General features: G+C 43.3%; 1 protein-coding gene across 1 annotated transcript; it reads right to left on the minus strand.

Moving 5' to 3' along the window:
• Positions 1-174: 174 nt before the first annotated feature.
• Positions 175-24,804, minus strand: vwf (von Willebrand factor). The gene is made up of 53 exons (XM_033635961.2): positions 24,666-24,804; positions 24,466-24,517; positions 24,184-24,327; positions 23,608-23,710; positions 23,283-23,491; positions 22,900-23,021; positions 20,865-21,084; positions 20,664-20,786; positions 20,470-20,581; positions 19,584-19,630; positions 19,346-19,482; positions 19,115-19,253; positions 18,774-18,874; positions 18,480-18,675; positions 18,185-18,400; positions 17,209-17,455; positions 17,014-17,108; positions 16,762-16,913; positions 16,582-16,685; positions 16,364-16,502; positions 15,687-15,821; positions 15,271-15,417; positions 15,031-15,171; positions 14,346-14,444; positions 14,089-14,245; positions 13,323-13,490; positions 13,035-13,170; positions 12,611-12,920; positions 11,309-12,452; positions 11,121-11,225; positions 9,594-9,737; positions 9,379-9,522; positions 9,139-9,303; positions 8,926-8,972; positions 8,644-8,821; positions 8,228-8,469; positions 7,245-7,434; positions 6,770-7,111; positions 6,445-6,683; positions 6,136-6,238; positions 5,945-6,016; positions 5,516-5,620; positions 5,176-5,381; positions 4,927-5,076; positions 4,723-4,839; positions 4,273-4,453; positions 3,446-3,486; positions 3,236-3,352; positions 2,846-2,944; positions 1,321-1,449; positions 1,174-1,213; positions 985-1,082; positions 175-815 (listed from the first exon to the last, which is right to left on the minus strand). The coding sequence occupies exons 1-53, from the start codon at positions 24,669-24,671 to the stop codon at positions 630-632; spliced, it is 8,541 nt and encodes a 2,846-aa protein (XP_033491852.2). The 5' UTR covers positions 24,672-24,804; the 3' UTR covers positions 175-629.
• Between the last annotated feature and the right edge of the window lie 932 nt (positions 24,805-25,736).

Below are 25,736 nucleotides of genomic sequence, written 5' to 3' on the forward strand. Positions count from 1 at the left end.
ATGCAAGAGGTGTGTGTGTGTGTGTGTGTGTGTGTGTGTGTGTAAGCCAGGGAGGGAAGAAAGAGCTTACAGGTGACCAGACGCGGACATGAACCTCGCCTACCCTCTGCAGGCACGCGCCTCAGATGACGCAAAAATATATTGGTGCAAAAAGAAACTTACGACCATACACAGTGCTGCAAACATTATTTTATTTATTAATTGACATGTATGTATTCAGTTCTCTTAGCAGCCAGAACAAGCATTACATTACAATCATTTGAAATAGAGAAAAGCAGCTTTCATTAGTTTATTATAAGGTTTATGCTCTTAAAATGTGATAAACTGACTCTACTATTGCCTTTTTTTGTTTTAATTACATAGCCAATCTCAAAAACCTGATGTAAAACAAAATCAGAAAACTTTTTAATCACTTTTAAATTATTCAAACATCTAAACAACAAACATCAGTCTCAACAAACTTATACATTTTAAAAGGAAGATTCAAATTACAGCAAAACAGTCAAAAAAAAAGTAGTGCTTACAACTGGCAGGTTTGTTTTATTGTTTTGTTTGTGTTGTTATTTGTGAGTACATTTTGCATGGATACACACATACTGTCTGCATTTATAAACTCTTTCTCTCTGTCTCTAGGTGCAGTGTTTGGACAGACAGTCACATGCAGTGACAGACAGGACAGTCTGGTGGCTCCGAGTGCCATTGGCACACAGGATGGGAACGCTGAGAGGCTCTGTCTCCACAGCAGCACAGCACACACACTCCTGCTCCACAGCAGCCCTCTCCAGGGAATACATGGACTTACTGCGACATTTGCCCTGATAGATAGACAGACAGACAGACAGACAGACAGACAGACAGTGGGGGACAGTGTTACACCATGATTTCATTGAACTTTGCAGCCTAATCCTAGGGGGAAAAATATTAATCATTGTGTGTGTGTGTGTGTGTGTGTGTGTGTGTGTGTGTGTGTGTGTACTCTCTTACCTCACAATAGTGCAATTCTATCTGCTGCTCTGATTGGCAATCATCCACTTTGATGTAGTTAAGCGTTCCTGCTGTCCTCCGACACTCTGGCTCAGTACCTTCACACATGCACACACTCTTATTAAAATCACAGTGTCCAAATTTTTCAAAATAGTGTGCCAGTCTCGCAGAGGGCACAGCTCTACTTACACATCTCACAGCAGGTTGTTCCAATCTTGCTGACTTTCCCCTGAAACAAACAACATAAACATTTATTACAAATTTGAGGCAGATACAGAGGGTCAGGAACAGGAATACTGGGAGATGTATAGAGAGCACATGTTGTGGCTGTCGTACCCCCTGGTCAAGGCAAGTTTGGCGGTCAAAAGGAGGGCAGGTAGTCACTTTGGTTTGCAGGACAAGATCCCCTTTACTGTTTACACCACAACTATACAGGTTGCAACCATCTTCGCTAGTAGTGTTCACCTGGAGGGTGGGAGGCACACATGTACATGCAGTATTAATATGTCAAAATATTAGATTTCTAACATTAAAGCATGTCTATCTTTCTAAATTTTGGCAACAATACTCCACTTTTCTAAGTAGCAAGTACAGTATGACATAGCAAGAATTATATTATATTATATTATATTATATTATATTATACAGTATTGTATTGTATTGTACAGCATAACATAGTGTAGAATAGTCAAGTATAATATAGTATAGCATAGCATAGCATAGTAAAGTAAAGTATAGAACAGTGTTTAATAGTATAGTATAAAACAGTATGGCATAATGTGGTGTAGCATAGCATAGCATAGTACAGTATAGCATAGCATAGTGGAGTATAGTATAGTATAGTATAGTATAGCATAGCATAATATAGTATAGTATAGTATAGTGTAGTGTAGTGTAGTCAACTATAATATAGTATAGTATAGCATAGCATAGTGTAGTATAGTATTGTATTGTATAGTATAGCATAGTATACTATAGTATAGTATAGTATAGCATATCATAGTGTAGTATAGTATTGTATTGTATTGTATAGTATAGCATAGTATACTATAGTATAGTATAGTACTGTAGAGCATAGCATAGCATAATATAGTATAGTATAGTATAGTGTAGTGTAGTGTAGTCAACTATAATATAGTATAGTATAGTGTAGTGTAGTCAACTATAATATAGTATAGTATAGTATAGCATATCATAGTGTAGTGTAGTATAGTACTGTATAGCATAGCATAATATAGTATAGTATAGTGTAGCGTAGTGTAGTGTAGTCAACTATAATATAGTATAGTATAGTATAGTATAGTATAGTATAGCATAGCATAGTGTAGTATAGTATTGTATTGTATTGTATTGTATAGTATAGCATAGTATACTATAGTATAGTACTGTATAGTATTGTATTGTGTCGTGGCAAGTCTTATAGTATAGTTTAGTATGGTATAGTATAGTATAGTATTGTGTTGTGGCGAGTAGTATAGTATAGTACAGTATAGTATAGTTAGTATAGTACAGCATAGCATAGCAACTTATAGTATAGTGTAGCATAGCGTAGCACAGCATAGCATAGCCTAGTGTAGTGTAGTGTTGTATAGTATAGTATCGCATTGTATCAAATCATATAGTATAGTTTAATGTAGTATAATATAGTATAGTATAGTGTTGTGTAGTATAGTATATCTTTACATAGAACAGTATGGTATAATATAGCATAGCCTAGCATAGCATAACATAGTATAGCCATCTGGAAAATTTTGTATTAAAAATATAAAAACATCAACATCCTCATCATCATTATAAGGTTTCATTGCAACAGAGAATGAGTCTGCATGAGCATGCATTGTCTTCTCTGCTGAGCACCTACCGGCACACTGATCAGTTTTCCATCTGGCCTTTGCATGAAGCACGCAGTGGCAACACATCGACCACAGCAAGCATCTTCTTCCTTCTGCAGAGTGTACCCCTGAAAATATTGTGGTGGTTAGTATTACATGTTAGTTCATAAACAAAGACATACATTTGCCTGGACCCTTTGGTGCAAATAAATAATTCACTAATCACCTCTGTGAATGGAGTGAATTGCAGAAAAAGTTGTGGGCGCAATTTAATGATAAACACAGAGGGAATGTGGAAGTGGATTAGAAAATCTTTGACGAAAATGATGGGGGTTTGAATTCACTGGTTAGTCATGATGATGATAATGATGACAAATGATAATGATCATAATAAAAAATAATGACTCGATGACGGTTACCATGGGGCAAGTGGCACAGCTGATTCTCTTGCAGGACAGTTTGTATTTCTTCACGGCACCGTCCTCCACCATGCACTCACAGTGTGTACACACGTCCACCATCAGTCTCTCCCCTGCCTGTACAATCACACATAAACAGATGGAGCACTGAAAGAACCATTCAAAATGTTCCAATATGTGAGGAGAGTGCTACGTGTCTGCATGACTTACTCCTATCACAGTGTTGTTGAGGACACAGGCATTCATAGGAGCTGTGGAGAGAAAAGCACAAATAATTTAATTGACATTAATTAAACAGAACATTAAAACCCCTCTAACATTTACAACTGGTATTATTGTTGGCACTGCTGTTCCAAAGACAATCTGATCGCTTTCGGTTTTCCTCAGAGCCTTGCAGTTACCAACAACACAGGACAAACTACATTTTGTTTTCCACAGTTACTCTATTGTTCCACTGCACGCCATTTCTGCTACTGGGAGTAGTGACCACAAAGACCTCACATTAATACTCTTTGGTACCTGAGGATGGCTACTAAAGAATACAAAAGCGGTATCCTCTTCCTGTTTTGGTTGAGAAATGGTTGACGCACTTCCGTTGTCCCGTAAATGGAGCCTTCATTGTCACACGAGATCGTACCCCGTGGCAGACAGAGCTGCACAGTGAAAGCGAGACTTACAGAAGACCAATCTAAACACAGACTGTGTCATTACTCTGTAGCCATTACAATGTGCAATCAACATTCACATCATGATAAGTCAAAGCAAAAAAAAAAAAAAGTCTATTTCATCTTTTAACCCCTGGCTTTGTAAGGTCAGGTGAGGATAAGGAGCTCTGGTATGACACCAATGTTAGAGAGCCATCTGCTGGACGGGTACTGCTACTGCAACTCAGTGAACTGAGTGTAAGATATGACTGAACTTAGTGGAGTGAAAGCTTATTGTTTCAGGCATTTGAAATCATGCCTGGTAGTTAAAAGGCGGTCTCCTCACTCATAATGCCTCATAATGGGTGTAATTGCATATGAATGTAAATTTACCGCAGTGGCAGCGAGGGCAGCAATCCTGGGTGTCGCAGCGTAACTCGGTTCCCAGTGGGCAGGATGGAGTGTCCATAGCAGAGCAGCTGACATTCGTTGCAGAGATGAACACCTCGTCTCTCACTTTCATACACTGATGTAAAACACATTTATCATGTGGGGACTGCCATACCTCTCCCACCTATAAACAGACACAGAGATTACATTAAAATCCAATACAAGAGAAGAGAAAGGGCTCCACTGGAAATATACACTTGTCTTTTTTCTGTACATACAGACAGAAATATATTGCCAGGGAGGAGTGATTGTATTTAAAAATTAATTAAGCTGCATATTAAATTCTACACCATACCCTACAATGAGTGCTGTTGACAATATCAAGAAAACAATAATTACAAAGAACTGGTTGCATGTATTATTTAGGCATGTATGATTTCTCTGCACACATACACGTCTGAGGCTTTGCCCAAATATTGTGTCTCCTCGCATCTTTCCCTCTGACTCCACACAACTGGTTGGTGTGCACTTCCCACAGCACTCTCCTGCTGATGGAGTGTATGTGGAGCCCTGAAATATATAAGAAATAAATAAAGATTAATGCTTATAGAAGCATAATGTAAATGTGAATGTCTGGTGTGTGTGCGTGTGTCTCACCTGAGGGCAGGTTCGATCACACACAGGCGGGGTACACTGTGCAATGTGCAGTGGTGTGCCTTTGTCCTGGAGCTGGGTGCATCTGCACTTCTCACATCCTTGCTCCCATTCACTCCCCACTGGGTGAACCACGCCACCAACCACACACACCTGCAGAGACATGGGATGATAAAACAAGGATAGTTTAAACAGTAACAGCACAGACATTAAGAGTGATGCATTCAAAGTTGCATCCAAACATGCGCTCACCTTGTCTGGCAGGCAATTCGTTTCTGTGCAGCCACAGTCGTTGGTGGAAGAGGACGTGATGAACCCGGCAGGGCAGGTGTGGGTGGAGTTCTGGCAGTTGCACACACATTCAAACACGTCGCAGCACTTTGTGTTTTTCACTGACAGTCGGCGGTGTGCGGGACAATCGGGGGGAGCTTGAAGAGGGCACTCTTCCTTTTTGCAGACTGCGAGGGGGAAAGAGAGATGAAGAGAGACATGTGAAAGAGATCACATGGATGTGTGCTCTGTTTCATGTCTCTGTGTGAGCGCCAGAGAAAAGCTGAGCCAGAACATCACAGGGAATATGTTAGAGGCATACCGCACTCGTGTATAGGTTGACATTCCCCGGGGTTTTTCAGAACTGCGGTCTGACCGTCCTCACAGCGGGGCACTTCAGGCAGGTCACAAGTCACCAGATCACACACTGAAAAGTCACAGAGACAGTCTGTTGCAGCTGGGTGCAATACACACTCTGAGATGCCATATATACATAGAGCAATGAAACATGTTTAATAAAGGTGGCTGAGGTGTATTCATTTGTCGATAGCTCTGATGTGTGAGCAATGTATTCTGGCATTCAGCACCAACCTTCCAATATCTCTTCTAGGTGCTAATCAGACCTAGTTTCACACGCATATTATATTGAACTCTGACAGGTCTGTTCTTCTTGCTCACATTTAATGAGGCCACTGCAACATTGGATCTGTAAATAGAAGTGTAATAATGCGGCATAGTGTCTTTTACATACCACACTCATACTCTGGGCAGCACTTAGACCCTCTCCTCTCTCTCAGGACCTCACAAGGTCCACACACTGGAGCTGTGTACGCACAAAGATGATTACATGTTAGATCCAAACCCACAATGCAACACTTGTAATATTTTTTTGGTTTATACAGACACTACTGTCATGGTAGCAGTGACAGAAGAAGTGCTTGCCTTTGACATCATTGCAGGGCCGGGCAGTGCAGTTGATGTGTTGGTGGTCCAAACACATGCAAATTAAACATGGGTTCTCATCTGGTACCCAACTCTGCATGTACTGTACAAACAAATCAAAGCATGTTCATCTTTATTGGCTGTATTGGACATAAGCACTAGAGGGAGCTCACAGCACACTTTAATGGTGAGTACTTCGGTTGCCCCATCCAATTCTATGAGCATGTGTTTCTGTAATTAAGAAGTTGATGTAGGTTTTGCATCACTCCCTCACACATTCAGTCATATTTTTCTTCTCACGTGTCTCACCGTGTACGTGTGTCCATGATGGTCGACACACTGCCTGCACGCCTCTGGTGATACACACTGTCCGTGCTGCAGAACCGTCCCTCCAGTACAGAAACAGCCCTCAGTAGGTGTGTCCATACAGGACGATTCGTTACCCCTGGCAACCGACCAGTCGCCTGGCAACGCCTGTATGCTATCACAGTCGTCTACACACCCTGTCCGACATGCATCATACTCCATGGAGCGGGGGCACTGTAATGCTGTAGCACACAGATCAGGCTAAAGTTTAGGGTTAGGCTCGGACTGTTTGAATTGAAACACATACGTAAATCAAAAACCGACTTACGGCAGAGGTGGGGGCTCCTCCAGTCCACACACACACCTCTCTGTCTACAGAGGCGTGCGTAAGCAGAAATAAGCTCGCACACATCTGACTCCTCACATGTCTGCTCCTCACACTTGGAGAGGAACACCTGGACAGGAATGTGCGCGTGGCATGGTTCAAACACCTCAGAGCGTAGGGCCTGGCATCCCATCGAAGCTCCTAACATACACACTGCCCTCCGCTTTGGCAGACACACGCCATCATCTACAGCCACAGTCCAGTCCGAGATGAAGGCTGGCTGGTCATCGGTGGAGTTGCCATTACGTAAAGATAGGACGTTTGACTTCTCCTCCCCACAGGCACCTGGAAGAAAGATACAAGGAGACAGATCGGAGGAGGGAGACAGTGTTAATGTTGCCCTGGAAGCAAATAAAGAAAGACAAACAAGGCTGACTTATTTAACTCGTTTGAATAAATGGGTCTTCATTAATGTTACCGCAGAGTCCAGCAGTGTGGCCTGTGGTGGTGGAGCTGAGCAGAGTGATGGTAAACTCATTGCTCTGAGGAGTGAAAGTCAGGACGTAGCCGTGGTCTGACTTCAGCTGCAGCATCACTCCTCCATAACGTATTAGCTCCAGGCCAGCAAACCGCCACGGCAGTGCAAGTTCCTCCCGATCAATCATTGCCTGCTCGAACAAACACAGTCAGCATATCCATTCTTGAAAACTATCAAATCATGTCCGACAAAAAGAACCTTGAAATTATAAACTTTAAACCTTAACTTGCCTTGTGCCTGAACACACTTCAAACAATTAAAATCTAAAACTAATAGTATGTACTGGTAACACTGTTGTGAAAATGTACTGCGATAATCATCTTTGTTTATTTTGTGTGTGTGTGTGTGTGTGTGTGTGTGTGTGTGTGTGTGAAAATGTTGGCCCTTTAAAAATGTGTCCCAGATTCTTGTCGACTCAGTCAGATTTCTACAAAAACATAATTTAATCAGGCATTAAGGAAATTTGCTTTATCACAAAGACTCCTGTCTCATTTCCTGGTTTCCACAATGGCAGGAATGCTGCTCAAGTGCTGGTAAGCTTTCTTTTTTCTTTTTCAAAACTAAATAAAATTATGATTTAAAAATGAGTATTTTGATAAGCACAAACATGACTCTTAGAAACTTTGAAAAATAAATTGGCTACTCACTACGACTGCTGTGAAATCATAAATATATAACTTTCTGTCAACTCCATAAGAGCTTAAGAAAAAATAAATCACTGAGAGGATGGCCAATTACAAGGTTTAATAGTCAAGACTTTGATCTTTTAGAATATATTTTTCCAGCCTAACTGAACAGTAAAAATAAAAAACCCAAATAACGTCTCATCCTTTTTCTAAAGAATAAAAAAACAACCCTTTACAGACTCAATTATAAGGATGAATTTCAGGGCAAAGCCACACTATGCATCACATACAGCTTACCGTCATATCATCCTTCAGCAGCACTTTATGCGGCCCATGGGTCACCTCCATGGCTTTCATGCAGATCTGGTTGTAATTCGCTGAGTCTTGACATGGCCCTGTGTGGAGTTTGACCTCTGACCCTTCATTGATGCCTCTGCTGACAGTGAGAAGTGTGTAGGAGCACAAACCCTCCCCATCCAGCCTGAGCGCCAAGCCGTCAAACCTCACCACATGATTGGTAGAGCTTCCCATACACATGCCTGTCAACACAAACCGCACAAGAGGAAGTATAAGTCAGTATAAATAGACTGGAGTGCAAGCCTCCGGCGCTCGTTGTTAACAGCCCACGTGGGACGTGATGTGCACTTAATATAGACGGGTTAAATGTGATGCTCGAGACTTCAGAAGCCATTTGATCCTTTTGATGTACATACAAGGGCATTCCCAGTGGCAGCTACAGGCCTCCTGGACTCTGACAGGTGGCATGTTGTTCCTGCAGGCCGGCGGCTCCAGTCTGTCACAGCTGACTTTGTGGTTCTGCACCGTCACCGCCCCACTTGGGTGGCACAGGAGAGAGTGACAGCCGTCCTCCAGGAGCCATGACTCACCGGGCTGAAGCACATGAACGGACAATTCGTCACAAGTAATGCTGTGATGGCTGTAAAAGGTGGCTGTACTGCTCTATTATGTGTTCAGCGTCAGCAAACATTACTCACCTTTCTCTCATTTCCATTATCATCAACACACAGCCCTGGTGGACCAGCTGAGATTCAAAGCAAACAGCCATAATGTTCCATTATCACCATAATTATAATGTATTATTATTAAGACTATACTTAGGAGCAGATTTATTTCTTAGCATTGATTATTTTTACCTGGAAAAATACAGCTCTGTGTGTGTGTGTGTGTGTGTGTGTGTGTGTAAGCACCTCTGCAGATCCTCTCTGTGAAACCGTGGTCCAGACTCAGCAACATCCGTAACTGATCCATGCTGTTTAAGTGCAGAGTGTTGTCTTGTTTGCCATGGCGACCAAGCACGTCGAGCTCACTCTTGTCGTAGCCTGGTCCCACCCCGATGGGGAACACTGACACACCTGAGGAGAAAGACTCTTATCAGTGACACTGGGGTAACACTTATTAATCATGTCAATCAGTGGTGACTCAACTACCTGCTGCCAGCGCCTCGTTAGCTCCTTCTTTCACATCGTCAGCTGATTTGTCAGTCACCAGCATCACCACAGCCTTGGCTACACCGACTCTTCCACCGCTCTGTGGTGAGATGGCCATCTGCACAGCATATCGCAGCGCAGAGCCTGCGGGCAGATGGAGCCGTGAGCATGACTGCTTTAATGTGTGCGCAAATATTAGTTTAGGTCTTTACTACCTAGTGCGGAGGAAGCAGTGGTCCTGCTCGGGATGCTGTCCATAAGGCTCAGGAGGTTAGATTTGGTCTGTCCATTCTTCCAGGTGAACTCTGCTGTGTTGGTGTCTCCATACTGAACCACGCTCACCTGAGTGCCATTCAGCCCTGCACACACAAACAAGAAGTTCAATCACAATCAATATAAAATGCAGGGGAAGGAGATCTGCAATCTGGCTACTTGAAACTTGAATGAGCATATAAGCATTAGTACTACAGGAGCGTCTTTGCACAGCCTGCACCTGGGGTACTGTCTGCTGTGGTAGACCCCTGCTTCTATTGATCTTGTACTAAGTGCCTGTTCCTGTGCTGCCATGATTAGTGCTTCTGTGCAGTCTTTCAGTCCAGCTTTTTTCCAGCCACTGGTAGGATTTCTTGATGTCGGCCACTTATTCAATCTGTCGGTGGTACATGTCATGCAGGGGCTTGTCCTTCCATGATGGTTCATTCTCGGGTTTTTGCTGCCTGAGGTGTTCACTTAGCAGCTCATCTTTGGGGGCCATCTTCCTGATGTACTCCTGGATCTTGGTTGTTTCGTCCTGCACAGTGGCTCTGACGCTCAACAGTCCTCTGCCCCCCTTGCTACACTTAGTGTACAGTCTCAGGGTGCTGGACTTGGGGTGAAACCCTCTATGCATTGTGAGAAGCTTCCTTGTCTTAATATCAGTGGCCTCTATTTCCACCTTTGGCCAGCTTATTATACCAGCGGGGTATCTGATAACTACCTGTTGATGGCTCGGACCTTGTTCTTTCCGGTCAGTTGACTTTTTAGGACCTGACATATTCTTTGTAGGTAATTGGCTGTGGCTGACTTCCTTGTGGCTTCCTTTAAAGTCATGGGGACCCCATTTAACAACAGCAAAACATCAGTTTACAATCTCTCCAACAACTTTTGCAGTATAATCGAAGTCTCACACGAGTAGCTCAAATGCACACATTTGCCCTCATGTCCGTGTATGAGACTATTTGTAAAGAAGTGTTTTAAATTAAAACATTTTAACGTGAAATGCATATGTTTAGGAAGTACTGAGCATACAACTGAATAATTGAGACTACGCTGTATACACATTCTGAGTAACTAATTTAAAAATGGTAATTTTTCAGGTTAGGTTTTGCTTTAATTCCATGTTATAGTTTTGGAAAATGCACACACTAAAATAACACGTTAGCTCTTGTTTACATGTCTCCTCTACTCTGTGTCCCTCACTGGTTTCCAGTTATCAGAATAAATGACTAGAAAATACTAGGTGACCACACAACACTGACTTATTATTAAAACTGCTGTTAAACCACTTATGATCTCACTAATAGCAAAATGGTCTAATGGCAAAAATCCCAGCTCCAGATAATTGTTAAAATATAAATAGAACATATTTCCCAGAAAGACGGATTGAGAACAGGTAGAACTAATGAAAATACTGCACATCAGCGAAATGCAGAGCATGTTACATTAAAATGTAGCAGGGCCTTTAGGGGCTGGGTCACACCTACCTATGTCAGCAGTGTTGATGAAAGCTTTGACAAACGTCCTCATGTCCTCAAACTGCTCCCCAGCCTTCAGCAGGAACAACACATCCATGGGCTTCTTACACGGCACTGTGCAAAGAAATGCTCACAAATTAATACAGGCTAAGGACTCCTTGTGGACTGAATGATTAAAAAGAGTATGTCTTCTGTACCTGTGGGTGAGAGTGTTGGGAGGACCAGAGGTGGCAGCGTAGGAGAGCGGGGCCTAACTGAGGTGCGTGTGATGTTGATGACACGGTGCACCAGGGTGGTCAGATGGCTATAATCATCAACAATTAGGGGGCGTTGAGGGGAGCTGAATGGCAGCAAGTCAGTCTCGCTTATTTTGGGTCCGACACCGATGGGATATACTTGTGTTTGAGTGCTTGTTGATGGCGGGCGTGTCACTGTGTCAGTAGGTGGGTTTTCTGTCACGAGGAATACCAGCTGAGGAGGGGTGGGGGCGCGTGATGGCTGGACCGTGGTCATTTCTTGAAGAGTCGTACTGATAGCTGCACCTGTGTTTGTCTTGCTTCCACCTCTCCAACGTATCTCCCTCAGTCGTTGCAGCAGCAGGGTCCTCTGCCGCCTCAGCTCCCACCTACGGATCTCCACAGTGACCGTTACTGAGTACTGGATCACAGTGATACGAATAAACTCCTCCTCCTCTGTCAGCTGTGAGATAACTTCCTCCAGGAATTCGAGCGACTTGTTAAAGTTGGCCTCGCCGACTGCATCGGAGCCTTCCACGATGAATGTCACATCTTTGACATGAGAGGTGGGAAATGGCGATGTGGTGATGGGAGACAGGCTAGAGGGGGAGGTGGATGTAGGAGTGTTGGGGAGATGTTGTGTGGGGTTGGGCTCCAGACGAGGAGTCGGGGTCGTGGTGGTTGTGCTCTGCCGAGTGGTCTTTGGCGCTGGAGGTTTGGCCACCTCAGGCTCCAACCCCAAGGTGCAGAGGTAATCTGTGAGCTCCAACAGACGCTCAGGCAGCTCACCTGTGCTGCTAAGCACATAGGCCCTGTTTTCTGGGTTGGCCTTGGTGATGTCGTTAATCTGCCCCATGTTTACCCCGGGACCCAGCGCCACTGTGAGGGTGGTGATGGATTTTTTTCTGAGCATTTTGACGATGCCACGGACGGGGCGAGGGTTGGCACTAGCAGTCAAGATGATGGCAACGCGGCCAGCGTGTTCACGCTTGTTCTTGTCGTAGATGTTGATAACCAGATACTTGACAGCCTCATCCAAGAAGGCTGCATCTCCTCCTGTGTAATGCAGCTCACGCACAGTCTTCTTAAACAGCCACTTCTGAACCTGCAGGCATAAATGAGAAGATAAAGCAACCAGGCATAGACCAAAGCAGTTTATTTCTGAACTAAACTTGACCAACAAAGAATTATTGCACAGAATGCTTCATGCAAGAGCACAAACTTTTCTGTGTCACACATGTATGTATGTACATGTTTACCTACCTGCAGGTCGTATGTTTTAACTCCAGAGTGGTAAAGCAGCACCGTGGCCCGAGTGTGAGCTGAGCCCATGCGAAATCGTTCAACCACACCCAGTATGAACTCTTTGGTTGCCTGAAATTCGTCTTCGCTCAGGGCTTCCGAACCATCCAGTAGGAACGCCAGATCCATGGCACGGTCACACGTGCCCTCGGGCATCAAGGTGGTGAAGGGCAGGGTGGTGAAGGTGGCGTGGGCAGGTGTTGGTGTGGGAGTGGTGAATATGGCGGAGGAGGGACAAACTTCACAGCTCAGTGTGTTGTTGTCACAGTGACTTCGGAGTAGAAAAGAAAGCATCTTAAAATGTGCAAAGAATAAAACTACAAAGCAGTAATGGCCAAATCCAAAATATGATGACATGTTGCTGAGTGCTCTGATGCAGCATTACCATATCTTGCAGTGGTCGGGGTCATCGTGGTTCAGGATGACCTTGTTGCCGTGGGAGATTCTGTGACCCTCATGGATACACACCTGACACTGAGAGGGATCTACACAACGCATGGCAACCTCGTCCAGTAGTTGGCCTAAAAAAAGGAAAGCTGAAGTTAAACTCACTGACACTATTTGCATATTTGTACAAGAATATATCCAATTATTTCTATACTGTTTTAATATATTACATGCTCAAATATTTTGCATTTGTTAGTTATGTATGTCCAGTGTATATTATCGGCACCTGGGGGGCAGTTGGCATGGCAACCTTCCACACATGCAAGTGAACAGGGGAGGGGGTCTGGGTGCTGGCAGGTGACGGGACAGGCAGGGCCACAAATATTATACCTCCACTGGCATAACTCCTCGCCTGTGCTGGGGTTCTTTGGGTTCAGCTCCTCACAGCTTATAGCTAAAAAAACACAAGGGTTAAATTACAGATTATTTCATTAATCCTGTGACAAAAAATAATTCTAACTACATAGGCCCCTTTCTTCAAGATAATTACAATCTGTGACCTGTATAATTAAGCATCCAGAAATGCAGAAAAACAAGTTCTCAACTATACTATAAAGAACAGATTTTTAAAACATCACATCTGATATCAGAAAATACAGCAGATTCTTATCTGCATGGTAAAACAAAAACCTGATGCTTGAACAAAACCCTCAGAAGATAGTCATAGTAACTTCCCATTTACATAGAGGAACTACAAAAGTGTTAACTCCAGTTGATAACACAAAAGGTGTCATGTGGGAGAACAAAAGCTGCATTGAAAAGTGGTGGTTTCTACAAGTGCTCTAAAAAAAGAGAAAAGCTGCATGGAAGATGACTTGTCTTCCGTAATTAGTTTTTTTTCCTGGCAACTTGATTTGGACAGCTTAAACGACACTTTTAACTGGTTTAGCTTGGTTGAGCCGACATGATGTATTTTCCTGACAACAAAATTTATTTCAGCCTGAAAGTTACATGATGAAACTGATAAATGTCTGAAGTAATGCAACACTCACGACAAAGATCATTGGATCTCCAGCTGACGGACACACCCCTCTCTGAACAGGCCTGAGCATAGGCCGCGATGACATCACAGAAACACGCGCAGTCGCCCACCGATGGGCAAGAGCATGCTGCCTCCACACACATCTCTACGTATGGTTCTGCATCCACCTAGATACACACAGGGAAAGGTGAAGAGAGGACCAACTACATGAACCAAACAATGCATGTGGTGTCATGGGATATCTAGCGCATCTGTAATTAAACTCACCTGGCTGTTGCATTCTCTAAAGAGAGGACCAGTGATCAAACGGCACGACTGCTCCACAGTTACCAGCTTGACAATGTTGTCGCTGCAAGGTGCAGGTATCTATACACACAGGAACACACACATTTACTGTGACAATATCCACAACTTTTCTAATGTACTGAAGAGTGTCTTTCCTACACTATAAAGACAATAGTTAGTAACTATCAGATTAGTGTTTTTGCATTTTTGAGGACATTAACTACCAAATATGCATGCTTTACATGGTGGCAAACCATTCTCAAAAGCAGAACCTACACTTAAGGTCAGTTTCAAACCTTTCAGGCAGCCATTGATTTTCTTGTCATGTCAGTATGGTACAAAACTGAACTGCACAGACTTGCCTTAGGAAGGTAATCCATCACAGTAAACATGTAGCCTGCTTCATTTTTTTTATCATCTCGCCTATTGACAGCCCATCTGGTATACTTATATTTCCCTCCACAAACAATACAAGTCCATGGTCCTAAGTACTGTAGATCTGGTTGTAAGAGCAGGACCATATATGGAACCTTATTGTATACAGCCACATCTAGGTCAGTCACATTACAAGAGCTGTTCCTAACTGCCATGAAACCAAAGCTAGAGAGGAATGCTGTTATTTTGGAATTTAAGCGAACCAACCCTTTAATCTAAGACCAGACTTTACCTGTGTTACATCAGCACAGCTGGGAACAACCTTCCAGGAGTTCCCAAAGTGTGAGGAGTCCACCTCCAGCTGGTTGTTACTGCTGATCAAGTCGTTGTTGACGTTCCCATCAAAGTTACCACACAGACCGCACACCCGGCCCTACACACAATAAAATGTATGCAACAAAAATTATGTTTAATATAAAATGAATAACACAAACAAGGTCCATTTAGTCACAAGTATAGTTATTATACATACCCTGTATGTGGCTGAGATGTGAACCAGGAGGCGAGTTCCCTTGTCCCAGCTGAGGGAAATGTGTTTCCCCAGCAGCACTGTGTAAAACTGACCGGACTGGACAATCTCCACCTGTGAGCTCTGCAGCACCGGCCTCTTCATCCTCACCTATGAGAGAGAAAGATGGCATTCATGGATACAAATACTCACAGGTCAAGTCTGAAAAGTATGATTGCAAGAGTCAATCAATTCTCAGATTGTCTTGAGTTAAGCAGAAGCTGGAAATGTGTCAGATATCTGACATTTGGTTGTGTGTGATAAAGTTTGCTGCGACAAATTAAAATCCTTGAATGGTTTATATTTAAATGTTATACAAAAGCACCATGCTGTTTGTCCCTTCATTACAATGACAAACCATATTCAACAGATTGTGTTACCTCTCCATGTTGCATAAGAATCAACCCTCCCTCGTAGAAGATTGTGATAGCTTTTGCACAGCGACGCCCCACAATTCCACAGGCCTCGCTCTCCACCAGCACTCTGAATGAACCCTCTTCTCCGTTACACATATCCTATTCATAGCGAAAGTAGAAAAAGATAAAAGAAGGGTAGGGAGATGAAATACACATTGCATTTTTCTGTTTTGACATCAGTATTCTGTGCAACCCACCCTGGAGCTCTTTTTGGATCTGTCTCTTAGTTGGACCAGAATATAAGGTAACATCTGTATGTATATGAGATTGTGTCACTGCTATGGAGTTGTATTGTTCTGATGTGTTTGCAATGACTTGACGGGCTGGCAATGGGCTTAATGTGTGTTTAATCAAGCCCTAAATGAATGAATCTAGGTGAGTGGGTGCACCTGTGGTGTAACCCACATATAGGATGACTCATGCATGCCTCATTTTGCACTGAGGAAAGTTCAATATAGACTGAAATGTTTGCACTTTTGCAGCGTCAAATATAAGCATTTAAAATCTAGACTGTAGTCTAAATCTGTTTTCCTCTCTATGTGCGAGTCCTCCCTTGCTACACTACACAGCTTCCCGTATTACTGCACAATAGAAGAAGACAAACAAAGTTTTAAGGTTCAGCTCACTTGCGAACCCCTTACCTGAACCAGGACATATTGGCAGAGGCCGGGGAAGGAGTATTTGAGGCCATCAAAAGTGATGTAATGCCCCTCCCCCACGGTGCGGCACACACCATCACATGGCTTCTCTGTGCAGCGCCACTTCCTGTTCTCACAAACACTGAAAAGGAGGAAGCCTGTTAAGTGACCTTATTGCAGGTATTCCCCTTCACAATAATGTGTGCAAACAATCATTATACCAGGTGTTGCAGTCCACAGAGATGGTCTGTCCTGACGCATATGGCCTGTTGTTATGGTAACAGGGACACTGTTCGGGTGCAATGCAGTCTCTACGGTGACGCACCTGAAATCAATCCACTTATCAATCAGCATGTTCTATTTTAGTTGTTTGGGTGCTTTATCTACAACACACAACCTACTGTGCCAGGTGGACAGAGGCAGCCAGGGATGCAGGCGAGGCTGACACAGGGGAGATCCAGATTCTGGCAGGTTCTGGCACACTCAAGGCCTTTTTCTCCTGCATCACAGTCTGTACGGGTCAGTGGAGGAGGGCACTCTGCTGACCGGCGCTCTAAAAACAAATACCAGTATGTTCATGTAGTTAGGTTCCAGGAAGTTTGTGATAAGTTCCTAAAATGCACGGACATTCAATAGAATTCCTGTAACTGTACCTCTGGATGGTGCCAGGTCATCATCATAGAAGAGGTCAGACAGTAACGTACTCATTTCAGGAGAGCTGCAGCGCATGGAGCCGTTCTCACAGTAGCTACACACACAAGAAAAACACATAAAAAGTGAAAGTGTATCTCTGAAACACAATAACCATTAGCATATCGTCTCTGGAAATGCACATCGAAGTTACTGACCAGATGCTGTTGTGATCCGCGTAGACATCATTAGGCTGGTAAAGCTGTCCGTCGTGCAGACAGGTGCACAGGTCAGCTGTCACACATTCTCCGGAGTCGCTCAGGTACTTTCCAGCAGGACAGAAGCAGCCTTCCTCACACACCCTCTCCCCCTTGCATCCTGCCTCAGCGCCAGACAGAGCATGGCACGTCCGGTCGCACACACTCCCACAGGCCTCGTACACCTGGCCGCCGGTGCACTGCAACTCTGATAAAATCAAATCAAAGGTTTAGGCTTAGGGATGTGTTCTCAGATAAAATGTGCTTTTATCTGGAAGAAATAGTGTGTTTTCCTTCTCTAGCGTTATGATCAGGGCTCCCACACCTTAAACATGAAAATTTAAGGATTGTTAAAGGGACTTCCAGGCCCAATTCCCTCAAATTAGAGCACTATACATGGCATAGTTTGAGGCATGGATCAAGGTTCGTTACTTTTATAACACTGAGAATTTTTTATAATGAAAAGTAGCAGGCTTTCCAGAGATAGAGGCTTGAATGTGTTAACACTTCTCTATTGTGCTGTTTCAGTGATGGCAGACAATATCAAAAGATCTTCAATTTCTATTCCTGAACAAAATATATAAATTTAAGCACTTCGATGACCCATCTCTATTTAATTGCAAAAAAATTAAGGCCTTCATTTTCCCCCTCAGATTCACAAACTTTCAAGGATTTCAAGGACCTGTGGGAACCCTGTATGTTAGATCTGTGTTGTTTGTATTGATTGTTGTTGTCGTCTTGATGATATAAATATACAAACTGACAGATTTATAGTGGAGCTGATGTCCTGATCCTCAGCTAATTAAAGTTAGGACTAACTCAGATTATTAATGATGTTTGAATTTGCTCTACAGTACTGTTTTCTGCCTAAAAGATGAGTTGTTTGTATGTTTACTGGTATATGTGCACAAGAAAATCTATAAATGAGTTCAGTTACCACAGAGTGAGGGAGACCTCCAGTTGAGCAGCACTCCTCTGGCAGTGCAGGCAGCGGCATAGGCAGCCAGAGCAGAGCAGAGGCACTCCTCCCCGTCCACACACGCACACACATCATAACGACAGAACCGCTGGAATGGCCCTGGGTTCACCAGATAGTGGCACGCACTGAACACGTCTGTCATCATCACCGCGCATGCCTCTTCTGCAAAATGCACTGAAAGGTGCAGGAGGAAGTGGAGGTTATTTCTGGTAGTGATGTGTGTATGTGTGTATCTATATGTGGGTGTGTATACCTCTTTTCGGGTTAATGGCACATGGATCAGTCTCATGTTTGCGGGTAGGTTCACAGTCTCCATTGATCCTCCACGATTGGCTGAAAGCCTGAGGACCCGCCTCGACCAGACCAGATCCAGACAAGAAGTCATCGCCTTGGTTACCATTATAGTTACCACAGAGACCGCAAGTCCGCCCTGCCCATCGTGGTCCCAGCTGGGGAGGTGGACAGAATTCAGAAGAGTTGTTTACTAATCTTTTCACATATGTTCCATTACCAAAAAATGTCTTTCATATCCTTAAAAGTGTTCTACCTTTAAAAGCACACGGCCCCGACCATCCCAGTCCAGATGAAGATCATCTCCAAACTTTACACGCACAGAGGACTGCACAGATCTCTGGATATGCAGATGGCCTGTAAAATTGCACACAGAAGATGACTTGAATTCAATATAACAATGTAAACAATTGAAACTTTTCACAGTCCTCCCAATAATTAACATTATTGTGCTGATAACAATGCAACAAAAAATTGACCAGTACTCTTGCTGATCCACTTAAGTTATTGTTATCATAAATACAATACCATATACAGCACAATATGCTCAGAGGCTTGAATGTGGATCTTATTTACTATTCTGCCAAGGCAGCATACCATGATGCATTGGGGTCTGGATGTCCATGCTGTTGACAGACACGATTCCTCCATGCTTCAGCTTCACAGTCATATCCTCCAGAGAGGGCAGGCTGAGTGTCACTGAGCGTGTGCACACAGCATCCTGATCATCTGCACACTGAAACACAATACCAATAGTCAAAATACTGTCAATGTCAAGCAGCTAGTGGTATGAAAGTGACAGAAAAGAAAATCAAAAACATCCTTTACCTGTACGTTTTCAATGATGACAGAAAACTCGTTCTCGGCGCAGTCTCGTGCCAGCAGATACTGACAGTGACCAGTGAAAGTGAAGAACTTGTTGTCAAAGGTTTTGAAGTGAGACTGGCCCACCACCAGGCACTCACCTACACACAGAAAACAAAGACATGACACAAGGAATTTACAACCTTAATTTACCTGTAGAAAACATAAGTCAATGCACCGACTACTACTGTACATCTCTCACCAGGGCAGCCTTCATTGGTGCATTCCCAGGAACCGTGACGACACACACTGTAGGAAAGAGATAATAAAGGCTATGTTTACACTGCAAGCCTTAGTGCTCAATTCACATTTATTGCTCCAATCTGATTTTTTGTCTGGCTGTTCAAATTATTCTTTAAATGTGGCCAAGATCAGATTTCAGTGTGAACTTATCCTGAACTGACTCGAGTGTGCAAAAGAACAATAACAAAGACATCACACACACAGCACCCTGGTGCACCGAAATAAACATAGAGGCCACAGACGCCAGCATTTACAGTTTCATTCATAAGTTGATGTGCAGTGGAAGACAATGGATTTGTTAGCAGATGATAATGAGGATGAGGATGAGGATGAGGAGAAAGACAGCCATATTTTTAATTATGGCTTTTTGTGGAACAGTGGCTGCTACTGCTGTACAGAAGTGTGTTTGGATGTGGAGTTGGAGTGGTGCCATCCTGATGTGAATGGCTGGTCAAGGAGGTCAAGGGCTACTTGAAACTATATCTGTCCATCACTGCTGTTTGTGCATGTTTGTATTTGCCGAGTGACTCCCGCCAGTGCAGAATTATGACAAATGTTGATACAGAGTGATGTAAAACTGTTTAGATTGAGGTTCCACTGCAAAAAATCAGACCTATATCTGATTTAGTGTCACATATTAAATGGCCCAAATCAAAAAATGAAAAGATGAGATTCCATGTGATTTATGCTGGTCACGCTGTTATGAAAAAAAGCTGAGTCATAAATGTGGAGAAAAATCAGATCTGGGCCACTTTTGCCTGGGTAAGGAAGCGCTGTATATCTTTTAACACAGCAGTCTTCCTGTCTATTAATACATGTTCCTGCCTGCATTATTGCTCCCTCACCAGGTGTTGCAGTCTTGAGAGATGGTAGATCCTGGAGGGAAATGTCGTCCCATGTGCACACAGGAACACTGAGATACCTCCACGCAGCGATTACCATCCAAAACCTTACCCACTGAGAAACAAACACACACCACGTTACAACTGCAACACAGCAACAGAGAGAAAGAGGGAGATATAGTGAGTGGGAGGGTTACCAGGGCATGTACAGCCATCCACACACTCCTCCTTGCAGACCTCCTGGATGTTGAGACTATGGCAGGTTGTAGAGCAGGACTTGGTGCATTCACTGTACTGCATCCCGATGGGACACTTGGGGACTGAACACAAACACACATTACACTTATTAATTAGACTACATATCTTGCAACTACCTTTGTACTAGCTGACAAACTTACAGCACTGGCTCTCCTCCAGCCAGCCATGAAGGAGTAGCCCATGGGCGTGGCACGTGCGAGCGTACTCCAACAGGATTGGACAGTAGCAGTCCTCCCCGTCCTTCTGGTCACAGTGACACGCCTCCTCCTGACACAGTAACAGGAAGGCCTCGGGAGAGACCAGGTGGGCACAGTGCAGAAACACGCTTGACGTCTGCAACACGCTGCAGCCGGACAAAATCTACACAAACACATATACATGCAAAATTAAGCTCAAAGGAACGATGTGGTAAATAAAGGGGGATTCCATCGTTTCAGACAAAAGAAAACAGTTATTTAAATCGTATATTTTTTTGTTTTAAAAGACACCAGTTGTTAGTGACTGAAAACATTAATATTCTTGTCTTGTCATGCATAAGCTGTAATGTCTCGTCTAATCTCTATAAACAGGAACATTCTGGTTTCTGCTTGTAGTCTGTTTGCAGTACGAGCATTCTTGACCAATCACGTTTGAGCTCGCTTTGGTTGCATGCAGGTAAACACTGGCTGAAAAGCAATCTCGGAGCCCATTGGCTATCATCTGATGATACTTCATATTCAGATATCTGTTTATACAGATCAGCCAAAATGTTGCCTGGACATGTCTCAAGTTGCTAATCTAACTATAAACATGACCTGTGCAAGAAGTAGGAAGTCATGGCTCGGATATCCACTGGCTACATCGGAACCCCCAAAATACTGACCATTGCCCCCAGAGGCTATCATCAGCAAAAGTCAGTGGGTTTCAAGATTGTGTCTTAACAGTTCACATAAATAAGCGGTACTAAATATGACATTTGTCATCCTGAGGGAACAGGACTTTGATATTTGAAAACCGTAATATAAGTTATGCAAATAGAGAGATAAAGGTCACTAAGTACCAGCTGTCATGATAAAATAAAATATTCAGATATATCAACACACATATCTTAAACTCTTAAACTTGTATTCAAAGTGCAGGAAGTCCAGTTACACACTGAAAGAGCACCTAGTTCCTTCAGAGAGACAGGAAATGTATCAAATTTGCAGTCGGTACAGGAGATGCTGATCACATCCGGTGGTTTAACACTAACATGTAGCTTTAGCTGGTCTCATCACACGTGGGCGTTCATGTGGAACAAAATGTTCTCGCCAAAACTGGCAGATTTTTTCATACCAGCCCACCCACTAGGACTACATCATACACATTAGTGAGCTGCACTCACACCTGTCAGATCTGTATGCTACCAGTGGCTCCCTATTAATGAAGCTCATAAATATACTGCGTATGAAAGCCCAATTGCCCAGGAGAAAAATGGGTTAAAATTTCTAATGGTAAATCAAAATTGGAGAACACAAGTTAAAAGTTTGGCTTGCACGGCCCTAATTATGAGATAGTAAGTCAGACGTCTGACACATTTATGAGATTTTGGGGCATCTTGTGGCTTTATTAGACGGAAGAGAGATGACGGAAATGATGGGAGACAGAGAGAGTTGTATAATGACATGCAACAGAGGGGTGAAGACGTGAAGACGGTGTGGTCCATAGTTCGCACCTTATCCCCTAAGCCACCAGGTTATCCCATGAGATTTAGATAGTAGGTCAAAATTTACCTTGTAGAAAATGGAAGGCAAAATCCTACTATAGTACCAGATATCTTTATACATATTACTGCACTGTACCTGTCACATTATCACTGGCAGAGACAAAATTATAACACACTAGACGGAATTAAATACTGTATGCAGAGAGAGACAGAGATGCTGGGTTAGTACGTGTAAGCAAGCTGCAGTCAAAGGGTTTTAGCACAGTAAAAATATTACCCTCTGAATGCCAAATGCTTTTACATCCAAGGTCCAGATCCTGTCGTGCCTTAATGTGTGTCTATCTTTATTTGTGCTGCCTCTTTGAATAAAAGGTTTTATATTATAGAGAGGAATTTCTGTACATTTTCAGATCGTTTGAGAACATGTTTAATGCAATCACATCCCTCCAGATGTCCTAACACATGCACATGCGCGTGAATTGTCCTCTTACCGCTGAACTCTCTTTCGTGCTGTTACAGGAGGTGCTGGGACTTGAGACACGTCGACATGACTGATCAGCACCCTTCACGGCCCACGAGTTTGCAAAATCATAACTGTCCTCTGTTAGGAATCCTACAAAAACACACACACACGCAGAAACACACACACATGAACGAGTTGACAGATTCCACCTAATCTCATCCTCCCATTACTGTTCCTCTTGCTTTCTTTTACCTTGTTATCTTTTCCTGTACCAGGCTGCTACTCTTCCTGTTGCCGAGAGCCAGTGACTCAAATCATTTCCTAGATTCCAGTAATAATGAACTCTCCCTTGTTTCACTCTTTCAACATTCACATATCCCATACACACACAATTAAAGACTTTTGACCTACCCTCTTGCGCAGTATATTCATCAGCTGATACAGAGTTGAAGTTGCCACAGAGGCCGCAGGTGCGGTTGGCATGGTGTTTGGTCAGTGTCAAGGCAATGTTGGCTGCGTTATCAATGGTAACAGTGAAGCCAAACTCCTCACTCCAGATCTTATAAAAGCCGAGCTCTGAGCCCACAAACACAGCGTGAGAAGCATAGGGAACAGAGAGTCTGCAGAAAAGGAGAGACACATCACAGTTCTCCATTATCATTATCAAATAAGTCAATATGAATGCACACATAATTTAGAATTTGTGCACAATAACTTAAATATTCAATTAATCAACCTTTTTTCTCCTTGTGTGAGTCGTCCGTCTGCAGATAGGTGCAGCTCAAAGACATCCCCCAGAAACAGAGTGACTCCAGTTCTTTTGCCATTGACAAAATCACCTGCAGATTGAACACGCATTTATTTTCAAATCTTCGACTGACAGAAACAATCTGATTTTGAAAATTAAAAGGGCTGTTGAATGAGTAAGCTATTTCAAATGTCAGCATAGGCGTAGATTTTGGAGGGGACACGTCGCCCTCATTATTTAGAACGTGTAAATAAATGAGAGACATTTACACCATAAATTGATGGAGAGAAGGCATAAAAGTTCAACAGAATGCGGGTAATCAAGTTTTCTGGCAGAGGATACTCAGACCTCCTGTTTTATATGTATCCCTCCCCTAATGCTGAAACGAAACCTAAGCCCTTGAATGCCAGTTTAAGTACAAACACTTTCAGTGCACACATCCCTGTGAGAATCAGACCCATGGCAGTGGAGATGCACGAGCAACTGAGCTGCACTGGATGAGCATCACGCCATTGGAGTTCAAATCTGTTTGTTTCTTTATTGAATTGTCTGAGTGTGACTCACCCAGCAGTGTGAAGGAGCGATGGCTGCAGTCTCCAGCCAGCAGGTAGCTGCAGTCTCCAGGAAACTCATACAAAACGCCGTCAAACGTGTGAACATGGTGTTGTCCGAACAGACTGCATCTCCCTGTCATACCTGCCACGCAAGCTGGACGCACACAAAATACACTAATATGCAACTGACTGCAGAAGTACGACAACAGGAAATCTTATATGAAACAGTTTAAATATTAATAGTCTGTAAGACAGTGTCACTTTTGAGTGCAAAGACTGATGTCACACTCACCCGTCAGATGCAGGAAGAGCCAAATTTCTCGCAAATACCTCCTCATGCACACCTGAAACGCGTATAAATATGCTCTCCATTATCATCATCATTATCAATACCAACATCATCATCATCCTCTTATATCTAAATATCACATTATTCTGTGGCCTGTTTAAAAAGCCCCTTTCTTCAGCTCTCCAGAGTCCACTTAGTCCTACCTCCATGGCTCCAGTTATTCCACAGAGTTGCAAAGAAAAGGCAAACACAATCCAAAACCAGTAAATCCAAATGTTGCACGTTTAGACCTCACACAGTCAAGACATAATGATGCAGTGTGATGGTCTGCGTCAAACACTGGCTAAACTGAGAAGTTTGGTCAAACGCTCAACCACCCTGGAAATCTGTTTTATAGCAAACAGCACACCCCCGCCCCACTGCCACTGGCTTCCCTTTAAGACTCCCTCCCCTCGCCAGGTTATGTCAAACAGGGCAGAGTATCACCCCGTCCAAAGCTCAGTGCCTGCAGACTGACACCATCAAACACACTCAGAAGGACAATACCAGGATATGCCCACTGATCGCCTGGCTGAGTGATTAGTCTACACATACGCAACTGTATCGGTGCCAACCCAAACAATTCTTGTTAAAAACACACTTACTGGAGATATCTCACGCAATAACACTGCTGCTGTGGTGCTCGTGCACAAATATGTGACTAAGCTGCTCCAAAATAACGCACTCGTAAATACACACACAGTGGGAATGTGTATGGATCAACACTCTCAGGTGCAAATGTCAGCTATCAGTTGGCAAAATGACAAAGACAGTATTGTGCGTCCAAATATATGCCTATCCAATTCTGGCAACACTTTGCAACACTGTGACACTGTATGCTCTAACTGGTGTTTTCATTAGGCCTCTCATCAGGCTGGAAAATGTACTCAATGTACTGATGATCAGGTGACAGCAAAATTAAATGAAGTGAGTCAGCACAGTCTTTACACGCCTGCACAGTCCTGAGGAACTAATCAGGCATATTTAGATATAATACCTGCAGGTGTGTGCCATGGATGTGTACGCTCTTTAGGAAAAGGGCAGGTGATACAAAAAAAAAAAACAAAAAACGCAGGCTCCGTTTCATTTAGGGCTGACCTTCAGTCTTAGAATGCTCGGTTCAAATATACCCCCAAAATCCCATAAATTAATAAACAGTTATCCAACATCATTCATTATGCATCAACATAATTTTTTGTAGTTATTCTCAGACAAGGACATTTAAACTCTGACTC

Source organism: Epinephelus lanceolatus, chromosome 5 (assembly GCF_041903045.1).
Source record: "Epinephelus lanceolatus isolate andai-2023 chromosome 5, ASM4190304v1, whole genome shotgun sequence".
Lineage (NCBI taxonomy): Eukaryota > Metazoa > Chordata > Actinopteri > Perciformes > Serranidae > Epinephelus > Epinephelus lanceolatus.